Source organism: Chamaea fasciata, unplaced genomic scaffold (genome assembly GCF_029207755.1).
Source record: "Chamaea fasciata isolate MVZ Bird 193981 ecotype frontalis unplaced genomic scaffold, bChaFas1.0.hap1 SCAF_5, whole genome shotgun sequence".
NCBI classification, from domain to species: domain Eukaryota; kingdom Metazoa; phylum Chordata; class Aves; order Passeriformes; family Sylviidae; genus Chamaea; species Chamaea fasciata.
In genome coordinates, this window is record NW_027094090.1 from 38,948,304 (window position 1) to 38,965,911 (window position 17,608).

At 37.2% G+C, this 17,608-nt stretch overlaps 1 protein-coding gene across 3 annotated transcripts in view; it reads left to right on the forward strand.

Annotated features, from left to right (window-relative positions):
• SYT1 (synaptotagmin 1) overlaps window positions 1-17,608 on the forward strand; it is a 338,139-nt gene that overhangs the window by 261,597 nt on the left and 58,934 nt on the right. For 2 of the 3 annotated variants that reach the window (XM_066183296.1, XM_066183295.1), the window contains 3 exons: window positions 578-700; window positions 3,910-4,077; window positions 7,324-7,491. In XM_066183296.1, coding sequence (XP_066039393.1) covers window positions 578-700; window positions 3,910-4,077; window positions 7,324-7,491 — 459 coding nt within the window. The remainder of the gene's footprint in view (window positions 1-577; window positions 701-3,909; window positions 4,078-7,323; window positions 7,492-17,608) is intronic. The other variant, XM_066183298.1, reaches the window with a different exon arrangement.

Genomic DNA, 17,608 nt, shown 5'->3' on the forward strand with positions numbered 1-17,608 from the left:
AGGAACATGCATTTGCTAATGGCATGGTGGAAACTTTGCTTCCATATTCATTCTAGAAAACATGAAAAATGTTTGGCATATGATTGTAGAAAGAGCTCATCCACAGCACATGCTCTTTATCACAGTAGTCCTACAGAAATGTGTTGCCAAATGCAAACAATGCACAGCATGTACAACCAGGTTTGACATTGCCAAGATTCTTAAGTTGAATGAATGCGTGACTTTGCTTATTTAATAGCATGTTTGCCTCCTTGTGCTTCTTTAAGAGCCAGTCTGATCCCAGAAGAACTATTTCTTCTCATCAAGATGATACTTTGTTTCTACTTACAGGTTTTATAACAATCCTTGCTTGTTATAATCCAAGGAGCTTTCTTCCTACTTCCATTGCTTGCTTGCTGATTTATAACATGTTATTGAGCAATTCAGAAAGTAGAGATATATATGAAAACTGCATATTTGAATTTCTGCTGTTATGCTTGCTTTTAATGGCTCTAAAATAGATTTGAGGATCATGTCTATTTTAAACTGCTCCTTAACCATTTGCCTCATTTATGAATATTACATTTCTTCTTTCTAGGCTCTTAAGGATGATGATGCTGAGACTGGGCTGACTGATGGGGAAGAGAAGGAAGAAGCTAAAGAAGTCGAGAAGCTAGGGAAAATACAGTATTCTTTGGATTACGACTTCCAGAACAATCAGGTTTGAAACAACCAACGTGTAACATTTCTTTTCTGTGCGTGCAAGTAGAGAATCAAGTAATAAATTTAGTTAAAGTAGATATTTCTGAGATCTTTACTACTTGCATTGAGTAAATGGAGAAAATAAGACAGAAAATTCATTGCAGAGGTACTACTAAATTGGTATTGAATGCACTTGGGCTTTATATTACACCTTTAATCAAAAACTGAAGATCCAGTTTTATCTAATGATTATTAATAACTTTAACTGGAGCATCACCAACCAATGTCAAACCACGTAAATTACAGAGTTTGCACTCAGTCACTAAAATGTAGCTTCAGCCTTCAAGTATTTAAAATGTAAGCAAACACAAATGGGAGGGAAAATAGAGGGACATAAAGATAAGTTGATTCACTGGGTCTTTTAGAAAGTTGGTAAGATTGCTTTCTCTCACGTCCTCACTTTGCTATAATAACTAGCTGCATCGGGTTCTGTTGCTCTCCATGAAAGTACACTTCCTAAAATTCTAGTCTGGAATAAAAGTTCAAATAAAAAGGTCTGCACTCACAAAAAATACGAAGGTTGGACAAGAATTTAGGGCCTGGTACTCCTTCATTACTCTGCTCTGAAGCTGCTAAGACTAAACTTTGGCATATTAACCAAGTTTTCAGAATTAGTAGACACCATAATTTGTAAACCTAGATTTGACCAACTTAACAGGTCTGGCCACATGATGAACTAGCTCATAATGTATTCCCCTCCCTGGCCTCTTTGCCAGGGATCCATTTTGTCAATTAAACCAATTCACTGCCTTGCAGTAAAATTCACTGTGCTTAATTTGGCCCAAAGCATACCGGCTCATCTGAGTTCTTCACTTCTACTGTGTATCACATATCCTGCATTTAATTTTTTGACAACTTCAAAAGTCAAAATCACATAATTCTTTCCTATTTAGGGAAAGAAATTACCACTGTAGGTAAATCCCCGTTAATTACTATTCATCACCTGAACTGCCTTCCACATGTACTTGTGATAAATTCCACATTCATATTCTTTATTTGATGCTGGTCATAGAGCATAGTACTCTAGTACATGTACTCTTGTTGCAAGGCAAAGACAACAAGAGAAATGAAGAAAAGTTTCTCTATTAGCAGGAAGGTATTTATACACAGCTATGACCTGGTATAATAAATAGTATTTGCCTGTATTTTCAATGATCTTCTGACTACCAGTGCTTGTTTTGCAATGCAAGAGCTAAAGAGAGTTCTGAAGCCTTTCAAGAGACTGTTGTTAAAAGAGCTTTTTCTCAACTCCCAGAACAAATTGCCCGGCCATGTGATGAGTCACACTGATCCCCCTTGAAATCAGTATGAAATCAGTATGAAGTGTAGACCCTTCAGAAGCAGAAGATTTAAAGAGGGGGAAAGGAAAAGCTGCAAACGTGTTCTGAAAAATGCATTTCAGTTTTCTTAGACTATGAAAACAAATTTTCTATGTGAATTTTATTAAAGGGAATGTTGATTTTGTGAACCATATTTTACAAAGGAATATAGGATGGAAGAGCCACAAATCTGTAAGTCTGTGTTGTATTTAATTAAGATAATAAATTACCTAGTTGGGGATTTCTGTTTTGTTTTGCTGCTCTAAACTATATTGCAGCTTAAAATTTGTCAAAGGAGAGATGATGTAAAAGAGCAGGAGACGTGATTCAGTTAGGTTAGTATAATGCAATGTCATGAAACTACAGTCCCAAAATTTGGCTAATATATTGCATAGGGTTAAGAATACAGGATGACCAATGAACTCTCCAGAGCACTGTGCCTCAGTTTTAGAGAGAGAAATGTAAAGGGGAATTGAATTGTGTTTCCACTCTGTTAGCTAAAAGTCATAGACTTGTTTTTCACTCTTTGATATGAAAACTTGATGTAGATCCTGAGCCTATTCATGTATTTATGAACTGTTATGCATCTAGAATAAAAATGAGACACAAAAGGAGAAGTGTTTCATACAGCAAAAGGAAAATGTTTCATGGAACTTAAGAGTCCTATCAGTGGGAAAGCATTCAGGCCCTACTGTGAGTTTAAAACTATCCAACTTTTAAGTCCAGGTTTGAGGAGTCTCTCAGAATCCAGAAGTTTCTTTCACAGATTGACTATATTGTTCTATATTGCAATTGTTAGAGTTCCTGTTTCCAATTTTAAACAATTCATCCATGAGAGAAGCAAATACATTGTTATTGAAGCACTGATTTAGAAGAAAATATTCTCAGATTTCATTCCCAGTTCCTAATATCTTCAGACTTGACCTTGAAGAAACACTTCAGTGTTTACTTTAGTTTTGTATCTATGAAACAAGATTGAAAGTATTCTCTTTTTCTCAGGTCTGTTATGCTGATGAGGCCTCATACAGTCTGGGGTGTCTAGATGACATGACATTATGTGACATAACATGACATAACATAACACAGCATAAGCCTTCATTTATAATACATAAAAAACAGCCAAGACAGTTACAAGTTCCATCTGTGCTTCAGTCTTATCTTTAAAAGTGTATAAGAGATTTAAAAATCTAATTTTTCTATTTTACAATGAGATTACAAATTATTGTTTGGCTTTAGTTACCAAAAGTTCGTTTTCATGAGATATTTTTTGAAAACTCTGTTCTTAATTTGCTGTCTGGGCCCATTCATGTACATAGCAAGAGAACGTAAATATAAGGAAGACTGCAAGATTCATTTGTTTTCAATAAAGCTTTGCCTGAGGGTTTGCATTTGATTTTATCACCTTTTGTGTTTGGTTGGGGGAAGGTTATGTGTTAGGGGGTTTAGAATACAAAAATTTTGTAGTCAAAATTAGACATTCTTGATTGTTTAATAATGTGATTTCTATTCATGGTGCTCAGCACAGAAAAATAATGCACAAGAGGAGAGAGCAATTGAAAGTTATTTGATTGCAGTCTTTAAAAGGATGAAGTCTGTATTTAGCTGTAATCAGCTGCCCTTTGAAAACCTCTTTTCTGCTTTAAAACAGCCTTTGTACAGACTGCATCTGCCATAATTGGTTTTCTAAAGTCAATAGTGTTGCTTCATTTGCCTTCCTTAAGTGGGGGGAGAAGCGGGGGAAGTATAGTTTCTCCTAGACCAGAAATAGAGTCTGCATATGCATTCCTCTGTTACAGTATTTTTATAAATATCTATTTGAAATTTCATTCTGCTGTTTTTCTCTTTTCAGCTTCTGGTTGGGATTATTCAAGCAGCTGAGCTGCCTGCATTAGATATGGGTGGTACATCTGATCCCTATGTGAAAGTCTTCCTGCTGCCTGATAAGAAGAAGAAATATGAGACAAAAGTCCACAGAAAGACCCTTAACCCCGTTTTCAATGAGCAATTTACGTTCAAGGTAGTTTTTTGATAATTATTGATACTTTTTTATTTAACCGCTTTGTGTCTCATTCTTGGCTATGAATTTAGATGTCTTAGTAAAATGATAACTGCAGCAAAATTATTTTCCATGTGGTAGAAAGCTGTGATACTCAATCTTGCTATAATACAGGGTCAGATAGGTTTAAAAGGCACAATTTGATTTTGGGCACTTAGGTTGATGACAATCTGATCTGTATTTTATGGCTGGATAAAACATACAAGAAATTCAGAAAGCCATGACTCTTTGACAAATGTCATGTCAATTTCACCAGACCAACGTTTTCTTAAAATACCTTTGTAACCTGATTTATGAAATTCAGGATAGCATTTTCTGAAATATAGATTAAAACTTAAGGGAAGTAAATGGGTGAAGGACAATATTGCAGATTAATCTTGTTAGACTTTGTCATAGCAGTTCTTTGCCATGCTACTTTATGCATGAAAAGAAATCGTGTCTCAGGTTTCATAAAATATGAATTAAATAAATGTAGGTAAGCCTTACATTGCAGTATTTACGTTGTTCTAATAGTGCTTTTTCTAAAACTGTAGCCAAATTCAAATGCCAGTTAAATAGAATAAAGGAATACTGTGCAGCATGTTTCACAGGGCTGCTCCTTATATACATTCCTCTGTTGTTACTTCAGGCCTTTCTCTTTGTCCCCAATCTCATAATGACAGCTACAGATTGAAAACAGGAGCAGTGAAAGACTCAGGCTATGAAATCATTCAATGAGAAAGATATCCCTGTAGGCCACAACTACTACTGCATATATAAGCTTATTTTTTTCCTTAAAGATGTTCATAAAAGTAATCTTTTGTGGGGAGTTATTTCTTTCTCGAGCTTTCCTAAGAGAGTATTTAAAAGAAAGCAGAGTTCTAAATTACATATTCCCATGCAGCTCACAAAAACAAAGAAAAAACAATAATGCTGTCATCTAAGATGAAGACACAAGTTATAAATCAGACCAGCCACTTCTGGACTATAATGTCCACTTGTTGTAAGTCACAACTTTAATATTTAAATTTTATGCTCCAGAAAATAGTTTGTTTTCCATGACAGACCTGACGGAGTGTTTAGGTGCATCTCAATATGGTACTGATCATCCCCTGTGGTCTGTGGTCTGTACTTGAGGAAAAACCAGCAGAGCATGCCAAGTACTGTCATTGTTCTGAGCACTACAGTGACCATTTAACTGGAACTGCAGCTATAATAGCAACTTCTGTGGGAACTGTAGACAGTATCTCATTTACTTGTGCAGAGCTTTGCTCCTGTGACCCACTTCAGTTGGTGCACAGCTTCTGTTGGCATCCCTCCCATCTCTCTGGCAGTGCTGCCCACCAGGCAGCCCAGGCCCATGCTGTTGCCTGCTTACAGGGCACAGCTGTGAGCTGCCTGCCTTCCTCCCAAAGTACGGCTAATGGGAATGAGTTGACTTGAGCATCTTGAGCCCTGAACCTTAGTCCTTCCCTTTTCCATTTCTATTTCCCAGACATCCATGGTGCTGTTTCAGGGTACAAGTGTTTGTCAGACTACAGCTGTCTGAATTGTATACCCACACTGCAGTGCCAAAAGGAACCAAGAAATCCTAGCTGCCCTACACCAGCCTGGCAAAGGGAGGTGTTCCTCCTCAGATCCAAAGTGGGAAGAGGGTTTATGTGTAGAGGAGTGACACATCTGTGCCAGAAAAAAGCTCCTGTATGCATGTCCTATTACCAAGGTCTCACTTGCTTTAAGTCAAGACACTGATTATGTCTGAGCAGAAAGCAGGGAGAGGGAGCAACCCTTCACGAGAGCTGAGGCCATCCTTGATCGTCCAGAAAAAAGCTGGAGACTGAGACTACGTTAGAAGTAATAAATGAAGGAAACATTTAGAAAGGGGGGTAGCTAAAATGAGCTTCACTGAGGTCAAGTACAGAAAAGTAAATAATGGTGAATGTAGTCTTTGTGGCTACATTCAGTTCCAAGTGACCAGGATCCATTCAGTAGTATTGTAAATTAACAGAGAAATAAACTTTAGAACATTTTTCTTCTCCTATTTTCGAGGCTGTGTAAAAATAAAACATTGTTTAGAATTTTTCCTTTCACACGCATTTGCCCTTTCTAGCTTTTAGAAGCTACAGATAATTTAGAGAATGAAAAATAGATTTTGATGTAGTATTTACTAAGATACACGACCATGTACCACTGAAACTATTTGACTCAATAATGGAAGCTAGATCTGGCTCTCAACTTGATAAGCTTTTTTAAAATGTTATATAAGATGTTATGTAAAGGGAAAATTACTACTTATTAGTAAGTATTTTAGTAAGCAAGTGAAATCCAAACTGTAACAAAAGACAGCAGTCCTAGGGTTTAAGCAGACAAGAACATAGGGGTTAACAAGGCCGATGGTAATGCCACGCTTTCACTTTCTAAATAATGAAGTATTTACTGAGTCCCATGGAAACCATATATACTTGCAGAGTATATTCAGATTGACCAAGTGTTCACATAAATCCAAACAATTCCTAAATCAGACCTTTTCAGATAGCCACTCAGGTGTGGCTTACCTGAGCTGCATGTCTCCATCTGAATATTAAAAATGTGACTCATAAACATCCAAACCACAGCATCTATCTGAACCACATGAGAACAGCTGGAGAATTAGTCAGAACTTGGCCTTCTGCCACCACAATTTCTAGTTACACACTGTGACTTAAGAAGCATCTTAGTGTCTAACGTGAAAGGTGTAGTACTGAAAAATATACCTTGGTAACAAATAGGTATTGGTACTGTAAGAGACCTATCCAGTGTCTAATTACTTTGTGACATATAAAGTAAGCCAGTGCTGTTTTTTTTTCATCAGTGTGGGAGCTAGCCATCTCTGAGTGATGACAGGTGATTTATTGAGGAAAAAACACCATTGTGTGAAAAGTTCATGTGTCTTCAGTGCAAGTAATTTGGCTTTTTGTTTCAGTTTCATCACCCACAAAATGATTTGAAGTAGAATGAGAAAAACCCAGGAGTGATGAGTGAGCTGCCACATTGTTCTATTGAGTGCCAGAGCCTTGTCTCAAGAAATACTGCATCTGGTGACTCTGAAACAAATACACCTCATAATTTTCTCGTGCAGTTCAATTTACCTGAGATGACAGCTGATAAACCAAAGAAATAGATTTGCATTGTAGTGGACCAATCTTTATTGTCTCAGATGCAGACTTTGTCATTTTCTTGTCTTTGCAGGTGCCATACTCTGAGCTGGGTGGAAAAACTTTAGTGATGGCAGTCTATGACTTTGATCGTTTCTCCAAACACGATATCATTGGGGAATATAAAGTTGCAATGAACACAGTGGACTTTGGTCATGTCACTGAGGAGTGGAGGGACTTGCAAAGTGCAGAGAAAGAAGAGGTAAGAAAAAACAGACTTTTTTTTTCTCCCAGAACACTTTTTTCCTCACCTAGTGAAACAGACAAACTAGCAATATATTTTTTTTTCTTTGCCGAGACGGCTCCCATCTGTTATCAGCACTTCTCAGCATTTCTGATAAATTTTTGATAAGCATCTTTTCCAATACTCACTGAATGTGACATTCTCCTCTGATAATTCAATCAATCTTTTTGATACTTTATGCAACATATTAGAAATGTTTCCCTGAGTTTGACATTTTCTTGAATTGGTGCATTTTGGATACATAGAATTGCATTTGCATTATAAGTGGTGTGCATTTAGGTTTCTTGGTGGTTCTCAGGGTTTGCATCTGAAGACATCTTATTGTGCGTGGTAATGGTAGGGTTTCAGTGAAATAATTTACAGTTTTATTGAACTGCTACACAATAATATCCATTGATTAGAATTATGAATTTTACAAAACCCTTGGAATGGTGTCTTACTCAAATATTTATCACCTTTTTTTATTTTCCTCTCATTGTCAACATCCCTTGAATTCATTATTTATTAGGTATAGTGCTACATGTTCAGAAGACACTTTTTGAAAATATTTCATCACCAGATTGTGCATCCTATGAGATTGTGCATACTGATACATTCAAGTTTTTTCTTATTGTAGGACCATTTTGTACTTATTTTTACATTGTTTTTTCATTTTGATTGATAGACAGTACTTGCCCACTCAGAGTACATAGCATGCTTTAATTCTCTGGTGGGAGAAGAAGTAATCATAAGTCTGAGTTTCTCATCATCTAATTCAGCTAATTAAGTGCTTTGGATTCAAATCTTAGTTTCTGTAATTAAAGGGACAATCTCTGAATGAAATCTTTCCTTCTCACAAGTGATGAAAAACCTGAGTATTGATTTAGACTAAAAGTGGTGAAAACAGCAGCAAATGCAGAGCCATGCAGCCTTCTCAGATTTTCAAAAATGCAGGATTTCAGTCTTGCCTCTTTGAATGTTTATTTTAAAGACTGTGTTTTCAGATGGCTTTTTTCAACTGCTTATTGATTTGAAAGCCACTGCCACATTGAGACTCTTCTGCATGGCATTGTTTCGTAGTGGCAATATTTGCAGGGCTCTCTTTCTGCAGGTAACATCAGTGCCATGCTACATGGGGCATTTTTCTTCCACTCTTAGAGGTAAATATGAAAATGAAAAAAAGAGATAAAGGACGTTTGTAGTTCAAGGGGCCTGTTCTTTTAAGTGCTCAGCATACTAGAAAGCTGAAAATGTGAGATTGGAGTGTATTATTACTTCCAAATTTTATTAACAAACGAATTGGTCTTTTATTACACTACTATGCATGGTTTCCAAGTGTTTCATGCTTTTCTGTTTCAAAACAGATAAAATACGCCAAACACTATGCTAAAAGGAGTTGTCACTTTATCTTTGTAGTATAACTTTAAGTTTTAGAACATAAGCAATGATATTCCTACATGCAGCTTACAGAAAACATGTTACAGACCAGTGTGGGGTTTCATCTTCCTGATTGCATAGAAAGTTGCTTCTTAAGTGTTCTAGCTAACATCCACAGTAAGAACTGATGCAGTCGCTTGGTTGCTTTCATAAAATTCATACCCTGCTAATACAATATGATTAAAACCTTGCTTGAAACAGATACTGAGCATGTGAGCTCCTTCCAGAAATGCATTCTGACTTGGAAAATACTATTTATTAAAACAGAAGGAGGTAATTAAAATAATTCTGGAAGTACTTGGATATTGAAAGAGTATTGCAAGAGCTTTGAATAGTTTGCTGTAGAGATGAAATCTAGGTTGCCCTCACCTTTCTTCAAAGTTCAGGTACTGTTTATGCAGAAAAAACACTTGTTATTTTTATACTTCTTTGGTGGAACCTTTTTGAATTTGCCACCAAAGCATGGCCATTTTATTTATACGGAGCTAGGCAATATGATGATATGATAACATCATGAAAACCTATGCTTACACCAACTCCTTATATCTATTTTTCATATTACAGGAGATCTCTTGTTTTATTTTTGCATCTTAATGCTCAAGCATGCATGGTGTCCGATCAGTATGGAAAAATACCATAACTTGGGGTATATGGAGACATTTTAATCTTAGTTTTCTGTATGCTATGTGTAGCTGATTTGTAACAGCTCATAAGGTTACAGTACAAATAAAAAGTGATCCTACAAAAACCACTTACTCTTTAGCCTAGTGTATTTAGTCCAAACTTTTTTCTGCTCCATTATGGAAACTCTACTTCTGTCATATATATGTTGAGCCAGATTCGAATAATTACTTAGCCCAATTTGAAAGAGAAATCTCTACCAAGAACCAGGAGAGGTGCATCTGTCAGCATTTTGGGAGTTGTATTTCACATGGAATGTCATTCATGTTCTGTATTTGATTCAAGTACCTTACCATCTTTGATGTTCCAGTCCCTGCTCCACAGCAAAGATTCCAAGCAAATTCTAGCATATTTTAAGTAATAAGAATGGATGGGTGAGATTGTATCTGCATAAAGGGATTGTCATCTGACCCAGCAGATGTTGCAGAATTCACAGCAGATACGGCTGCAACCAAGAAGCACCCTAGTTTCAGAATTAGCAAAGGTAGCACTGTGTGTATGAAGGCTAACAACGATTTACCTGTATCAGATGTGTAGCAGTAGACACATGTTTGTCTCTTCATAGTGACCATGAACATGATACAGTGGCCTGGCTTACTGAAATAACAAACTAAAACCTAAGCAACTGGATTTCATCCAAAATTTATGGCAAATGTATTTTATGACATATGTAATTCTATTGCTAACAAAATATCTTTTGCAGACTATTACACATGTTGTAATTGTGTAAGGAGTTTGTCCTTGAAAAGCACATCTGCATGAGATTTGCAATATTTGAAGAATGACAGGCTTTATTTCCTTTCTTGCCCTTAAAACACTTAGGCAAGTTTGTCAGTTCTCAGCAACCTAGTGCAAATTATAGTTCTAAATATATTTGAAATTAAGTGTAAGTTGCCAAAGTATCCTTAATGTTTTAATTATGATCCCTAGACAAGATGTATACCGAAGTGGATCAGTTACAGTTGTCACCAGTCACTTTAAAAGAGCTATCTAGGTGGCATCAGTTAAAGTGAATATAAAAATCTTGGGTTTAGTTTGTGTCAAATTCGGTTGATGCACATCACAGAATTACAATTTAATTACCACTTCAATCATAGGGGGCAAAACAATTTTACAAGCAGTTACTCTTCTTTTTGCTCATAAAGCTCCTCTGTACATTCTGTCCTTTTTTCTAAATGTGCTTTATATTGAAGACAGATGATGAAGGTTTAATGAAATAATGTAAGCTCTATCTCTCACAGCCTAGCCATTTGAATGGCATCTCTCTGACACTGCATTCTCTTCTGGGAAAGGTCTTATTAATATATTTATGTTGGTGAAGTGCTTTGAAGGTAGAAGCCTTTGTGTGAGCATTTGTTATGACTGTGAGAGGGCTTTAGGAATGTGCAATGACTGCTAAATTTTGAGGAGGCCACTACTAATGAGCTGCATGCCTTGAATCCTTTTTCCTTGGCTTCTTTAGATCTGCTGTCCTTGTGTCTCGTAGTCCTACAGTCTCATTTGACTGAGAGTGTGGGAGGGAGGAGTGGTAGATATTGAAAGATTATTCACTTTTACCAAGTCTGACATATAATGGTTTGGGCACAGAGTGTTAAAAAGCAGATCACAAGAGTTTGCTCCTCTCTGTCATCTACCAGATGTCATTGCTATTAACTTTATCTGAGTACACACTGCATCCAATATCTGTTATCACTCCAGTACAGCGGGCCAGACAGACCTCTTCTTTGCTCACAGCGATGTGAATCATACTGAGAGTCATCTTCTGAATACTCCAGCTGATCTCCCTCCAGACATTTTGTTATATTGGCACTTAAATTGAAAAACTGTTGTGAAAATATGCCAAGAAATTTTAGGGAATATAAGGAAGAGCAGAAACAATTCTTCCTCTTCAAAGCGGCGGAGAAGCAGAGCATTTTATCGTAATAAGGAGAAGGATCTTTGTTGACCTGTCAGTATCCACCACCAAGAGTTCTGCAGATCTTTCGCAACTGCCATCACATGAGACACTATGCATTATCTGATCAGGCACCCACCATGGTTAGGTTACATGGTGGATGCATGCTCATACCACAGTGGGTGATGGTGGGTATGTTTTATACAAGGCTTGTGAGTGGGAAGTCTGCTGTCAAACACCAGCATCACTCCTATGTGACACACAACCCCAAGCAGGAGAGATGCACAATGCTGCCTTGGAAAGGGGTGAGAGGCCCTTGGCTGTGCTGTTCATGAGGACTGTTCTTTTCTTCCTTATTCAAAAGTAAAAGGTGAAGATAGGAGGTGGAAAAGTGGGCCTGAAGCATGTGTGTTTAATACCTTGGTATACTTCATAGAAGTTAGAGACTGTGAAAAAGTTAGTGACCCACCCAGCTTATTGACTCTGGAACTAAAACTTGCAGAGATCTAAGAAAGGACATTTTTACAGAAGTCACTGTCAAATTACAGCAGCAAATCACTGTTATTTTGTGTTATAGTTACATGAGCGATGGACAGATGATCTAATAGGCTTTTCCCATCTCTGGTAATAACACTTAGCTCTTTTACAGCTTTGCAGAGAGCACAGTGCTTTGCAAAAGAAAGTATCATTATCCCTATGGAGATGCTGTCAGAGTGTCAGACAAATTTTAAAATGTGAGGTTTCCTTTATTTAGCTGCATGTTATATTGGAACATTATGTTTTCTTCGTGTTGTTTACATCTTCTCAAGTTCACTTCTTCTTACACCCAATTAAAACTTTAAAATGTTAAATCTAAGGAGGTTGTAATTTTCAGGTTTTGTGGAGAGCTTATGCAGTAAGCAGAGGTTTTTGAATTGCCTGTTCAACATTTTAAGTGCAGCATCTCTCCTGTCTCTGAATTTCCTGCTGAGACAGGGAACAAAACTGAGGTTCTGAAGTTTGAGAATAAGCAAGCCTGCTTTAAAATTCTTCAGCAGTTAATTAGGATTTTTTTAATCTTGAAATTGAAGATGCTAAAATGGTTTTAAAGATAAAACAATATGATTCAAGTAGAGCTGTAAGGGTACGGTATTCAGTTCTTTAGAATTATGCGTTTCTTTTCTCGACTTTCATACTCAAAGTGCTGACAATCCCACTATACCTTTGTTGAGTATTCTCTTTCTTAACTCCCTCTCTGGAAGAGACACCTTAGGAGGTCAGAGACATTCTTGTGTTACAATAAAAAGAATGTAATTGACTTACTTGAAATCAAAAGGGGACTTGTCTTGATTCGTCTCAAATTGTCTGGCTTTACAGATATTAAATTCAAATACAGAGGACAGTATGAAAGAAGGAGAAGCTCAGCAATTGTGTCAAATTCAGGCTCGTCTGGGGCTTTTCTGTTCCTGAACTGTATTCATTCTGAGATCAGAAAAACAAATATTGCTTATTGGACAAAAACTTGCTTTATTACCATTTTCCTTCTATGTGTGAAAGGGCATCTTGAGGCTGAAATAGTGGATCCTACACTCGGTACTAAGCATCTAATGACCCTTAATACACAAAATAATAATAATTTTTTTTTTCAGACAAAGTATATTGCTAAGAACCTTGTAGAAAATTACAAGGCCAAAGGAAGGAATAGTGGGCAATTCCCTGCCTCCACATATTAATATTTCGGTGTGGGGTTTTATTGCTCAACCATAAGGTATTTTAAAGTACAAAGACACAGCCACATACAACGGCAGTTGGAAAGCAGTGTTCTGAATAGTGTTTTTATAGAGTTTTGAGGAAGCTACTGAGAGGGATCAAACTCATCTGAAGCTAGAGTATGAAGAGATTTTTTGAATGGAAACTGCAGAAGGAATTCCAGGAGATAGAGATTTAATTGTGGAGTACTCCCAAGTCAAAGCTCTGTATTCTGGGAGAGATTGCAAATGGATCTTTTGGACCAGCCGATGAGTGTGAAAGGGCCACAGAATATGCTAAATCTGGAATTGTTCAGCATTGTTCTTCTACTAGACTTTTATGACTTTTATGTATTTTTCTGACTACCAGCATCAGTGAATGCATAATCCAGAGGCAGAAATGGCCTCACTGGGATTCTAGGCAGAAGCTTCGCAGTAATCCCGGCTAATACCTTATTTCCCTTCCTCCCCTACATTTCCACACCAACAGTGACAAAAATTGTTATCTGATTGCTGTTATAAACCAGGATCAGGAGCTAAGAGAAGCTGTTAAACAGCTGTATCAAAATACAGTGTCATTAGAAGGACCTTCAGAACAGAGAGCAGCATTTTTACAGTCATGAGAGAAGAATGGGTCTCAAAAAGATGACAACAGCATTTTCACTAGAAGGCTGAGGAGTTGTATGCTACTCCAATCCCTTTGCTTTGTTGTGCCCACTCCATGTAGAACTAGAAAATTTTGGGTTCTAGAAACATCAGAGAAAGATGTGTTTTTGAAAAGGGGAGACAAAGGTTTAGGAATAGTGGTCAAAGAAAGAAAGGGATAAGCAATTTTCTTTTTTTTTTCCTCTCTCACCTTTTAAACACTCATTTAAACCGTGTCAGAGATTACCATAGTAACCATTTAACCTCTTTTCAGAGCCTGTTGTGTTTCCTTTCAGTTCAACAAGGAGCTTAAACTGGTATCTGAAACACTTTGCATTGTACCTGTGAGGGGAATTAGCACAAAACACCCTAATCACAGTTAGAATCTGAAATATAGGACTGTTTTTTCAGTTCAGAGGTATTAGACTTTTATTTAGTTTATGCTAATATTTCAAGAGGTGGAGTACATGAATTTAGGAAGTATACCAGGTCTTATTTCTAGGCTAAATGGATGACAGACAGGGATAACTCAGTCCTACAGCTTCCTGTTCAGTTGTATCATATAGGTCAGCCTTCTACCAAAGGCCAAAGAAATCCCTTGCAGTGGTTGATGTGTTGTTAGTGTGTTGCAGCTAATGCAGCAGGGTGAGTTTCGTGCACCTGTACTGCTCTCCCATTCCTTTCCTCTGGCCTTCTGCAGGTTACTTTGTGATTGTTACTGTCATAACTAGAGAAGCATTCAGGGGCTGCCTGGCTGGCTCACTCACGTAGAGGGATGGAGGGTTACTGTAGTTGTTTTGTCTCATCCATTAGCAGACTTTTCAAAGTATGACTTTTTTGCTGTAGAGGCCTGGTGTATGATCACTGCAACAGTCTCATTAGAGCAGAATACAAGTCACTTGGAGCTACCATCATCAGTGCACAGATGAAATCCATTTCCATTCTCTTTTTGGATCCAGATATGTTCTCTATGTGCTTCTTGCTGGCCTAAAGATAGAGTAAAACGTGTACCTGAAACTGAATCCAGTGACATGGAGGTCAGGATGTTTTCCTTGACAATTATGTCTGCAATCGCAATTACAGAAATAATGTCAGAGATAGATGTTTCCTAACTAGCAGTAAGCGAGTTGGAAGTGATGTTATTGCTGCTTGGTCGGCCACATGCATTTGCCTACAACAGAATGGAATTAGGAGGTACTGCAGTGTCTGCTTACACTGATAAAGGCAACTGAATTTGGGAACCCGTCTCTTTGCCTTTCTCCACTTGTGGCTGACCTTGAGTTCAAATCTCTTCTTCTTAGCCAAAGAGCTTGCCATAAGTTTCTGACTCAAGTCATTTCCTGTATGACTACCATTATGTGGGGTTTGCAACTTGCTCTTGATGCCACTGGTATAGAACGTGGCACTGCAGCTTCTCAGTGCTATGGCTGACAAGGGGTAGACAGCGTCTGAGCTTCCCTTCAGATGCTTAATATTAGGTGCTACTTAAATTATTTCTGGTTGTCTGGAATCCAGTTATTTTACCTCTGTTTTTCCATGTCTTCTTCAGTAACTTTAGTGAAGAAGTGAAAATTAACAGGAGGACCTCTTGTTGATGAGCGGAGCCTCGGCTTCAAAACTGGCAGCAGCTCATTTTTGTGGGAGTGCCCTGTGGTCTGCAGCTGACATCCCTTGTCTGTTAATACCCAGCCCAGATTTAGGAGTGGATTATGATGAAAGTGCTTTTACTCACTCAGATTTGCACATTAATTATCAGGACAAATATTCATTTTCTGTGATGTTTTAGAGCAGACAAGTTTTCTATGACATGTGGGTCATTTATATTACCTAACATGAAAATTTTCTTTCATAAAAAAGTCTCTCATTTCAAAAAATACCTTCATTTTGTTTAGAAATAGTGCTATTTCCTTTCAATTTATTTAGACATTTCTCTAAGTTAGGTGGTATTATTTGCCCTAAATCTGGAGGACTCCTAGGTCTTCAAGGAACATTTCAAAGAATCTCCTGTAATCTAACTCAGTCTAGGAAACAGACAGCATCCTGGAACTAAAAGTGTTCTCCCGGTGCCAGTTTGGGAGGAAGGTGGCACAAGGAAACCCCCTTACAAGCTTGAAAGTTAGACCTTGTTTGGTTTTGGAGCAAGGAGCTAGAAACTGTCTGATTCTCAGCCCTCGGCAATGTTTGTTATAGGCAGCTTTGCACCTCCACTGGAAAACTCTTAGAGGGTCTTTAAGTCCAAAGACTTCGAAAATTTCTGATTTTAAGACATAAGTAGATTAAGAGAATAACACATCCTTTTATAGCTTCAGCAATATTCTATCTCTCTTGAAAATGTGTACTTCACTTGTTACTTGGATGTTACTGGATTCTGCTCTGTTGCTGATTCTTGTTGTGCCCTTCTTCAGTAGATTCAAGCAATTTAATACATTATGCTATTCTCTACAGTACTTATTCACTGTAATCAAGTCATGTCCAATCCTCTTTTCAGAATGCTGTAGAAATTAATCTTTTGTGGTTTTCAAAATCAGGTTTTCATTTTTCCAGTTAGAGTCATGACTTTTTACCATCCTTGTAGTTTTCAGCATCTAAAAAAAAAATTATGTACACAAGAACTGTGTGCAGCATACTTTATTTCTTTGTCAGGCAGACATAGTCAGCAGCCTCTCCTGATGATGTCTACTGTTGATTGTTTTGCACAGCATTACACTAGCAATTCATGGTCTGTGGCTTATGACCCTGAATCCTCAGCAGGAGGTATTGCCTTGTAAGATACCTTTCCTATTTCAGAAGATACTTACAAAAAGTCCTGAGTTCTTTGTCTTAGAATGTAGAAAATTTGCTTTTGGCTATACGAAAATGTCCTCTTTGTGACTGGTTACAGGTAATTGGTTAAGCACTTTTTTCCTAAGCAACCTGTTGCATTACTATTTACTGTTATGATAGTTTTTTTATGTCACCTGGCTCCATTGTCAGCAAAATGTGCATGTTTCCTTCATCAAGCAAATTTCCAGTCTTACCAAAGAGTGAATCTGGTTTTCGTTGAAAAGACCTTTTTCTTTCCATAAAACAGTGTGACAACGCATTCATAATATTTTATATCCTTTAAATCAACATTATTACAAACTTTTGTGAATTTTTCTTTTGTTTCATCTGGGTTTGATAAAAGACAAATGACTGATAGATACCACCTTCATCCTATTTGGCCTTTTTTAAGTTACACAAGTATAACATTAGCACTGTTTCAGCCTTATTTCCCTTGTGGTCTAAGATTTATTAAAAAGGAACATCATTGAGTCAGAGATCTTATGATAAGTGCAGTCCTCTTCCCTAGATTTTCAGATAACTGCAATGAACTATTTCTTTTTACTGAAGAGATGAATACAATTGAGTGTGTGGTTCTGATTGCTACACTGACCTTTGATGAGCTGCTTTGTCTTCCTAAAGAATGTGTTAAGAGATTTTTTCAAAGGCAAATAGTCAGGATAAGTAGAGTAACAAAAGAGGAATTTGCCAATATGTATTTATCCAACACTTGAATATCTTTCAGTAGTTTCATAAAAATAAACGTTTTAATGCTTATTTTAAGAAGTGAAAATAAGCCTGGTAAGGGTGAGTCAATAGATTCAAATATGTAGCACTAGTTTGAAGGACCTCCTTCTTGAACTGAACACAAATATTTTAGGTGCTGAACTTAAGACATATAATGTAAGAC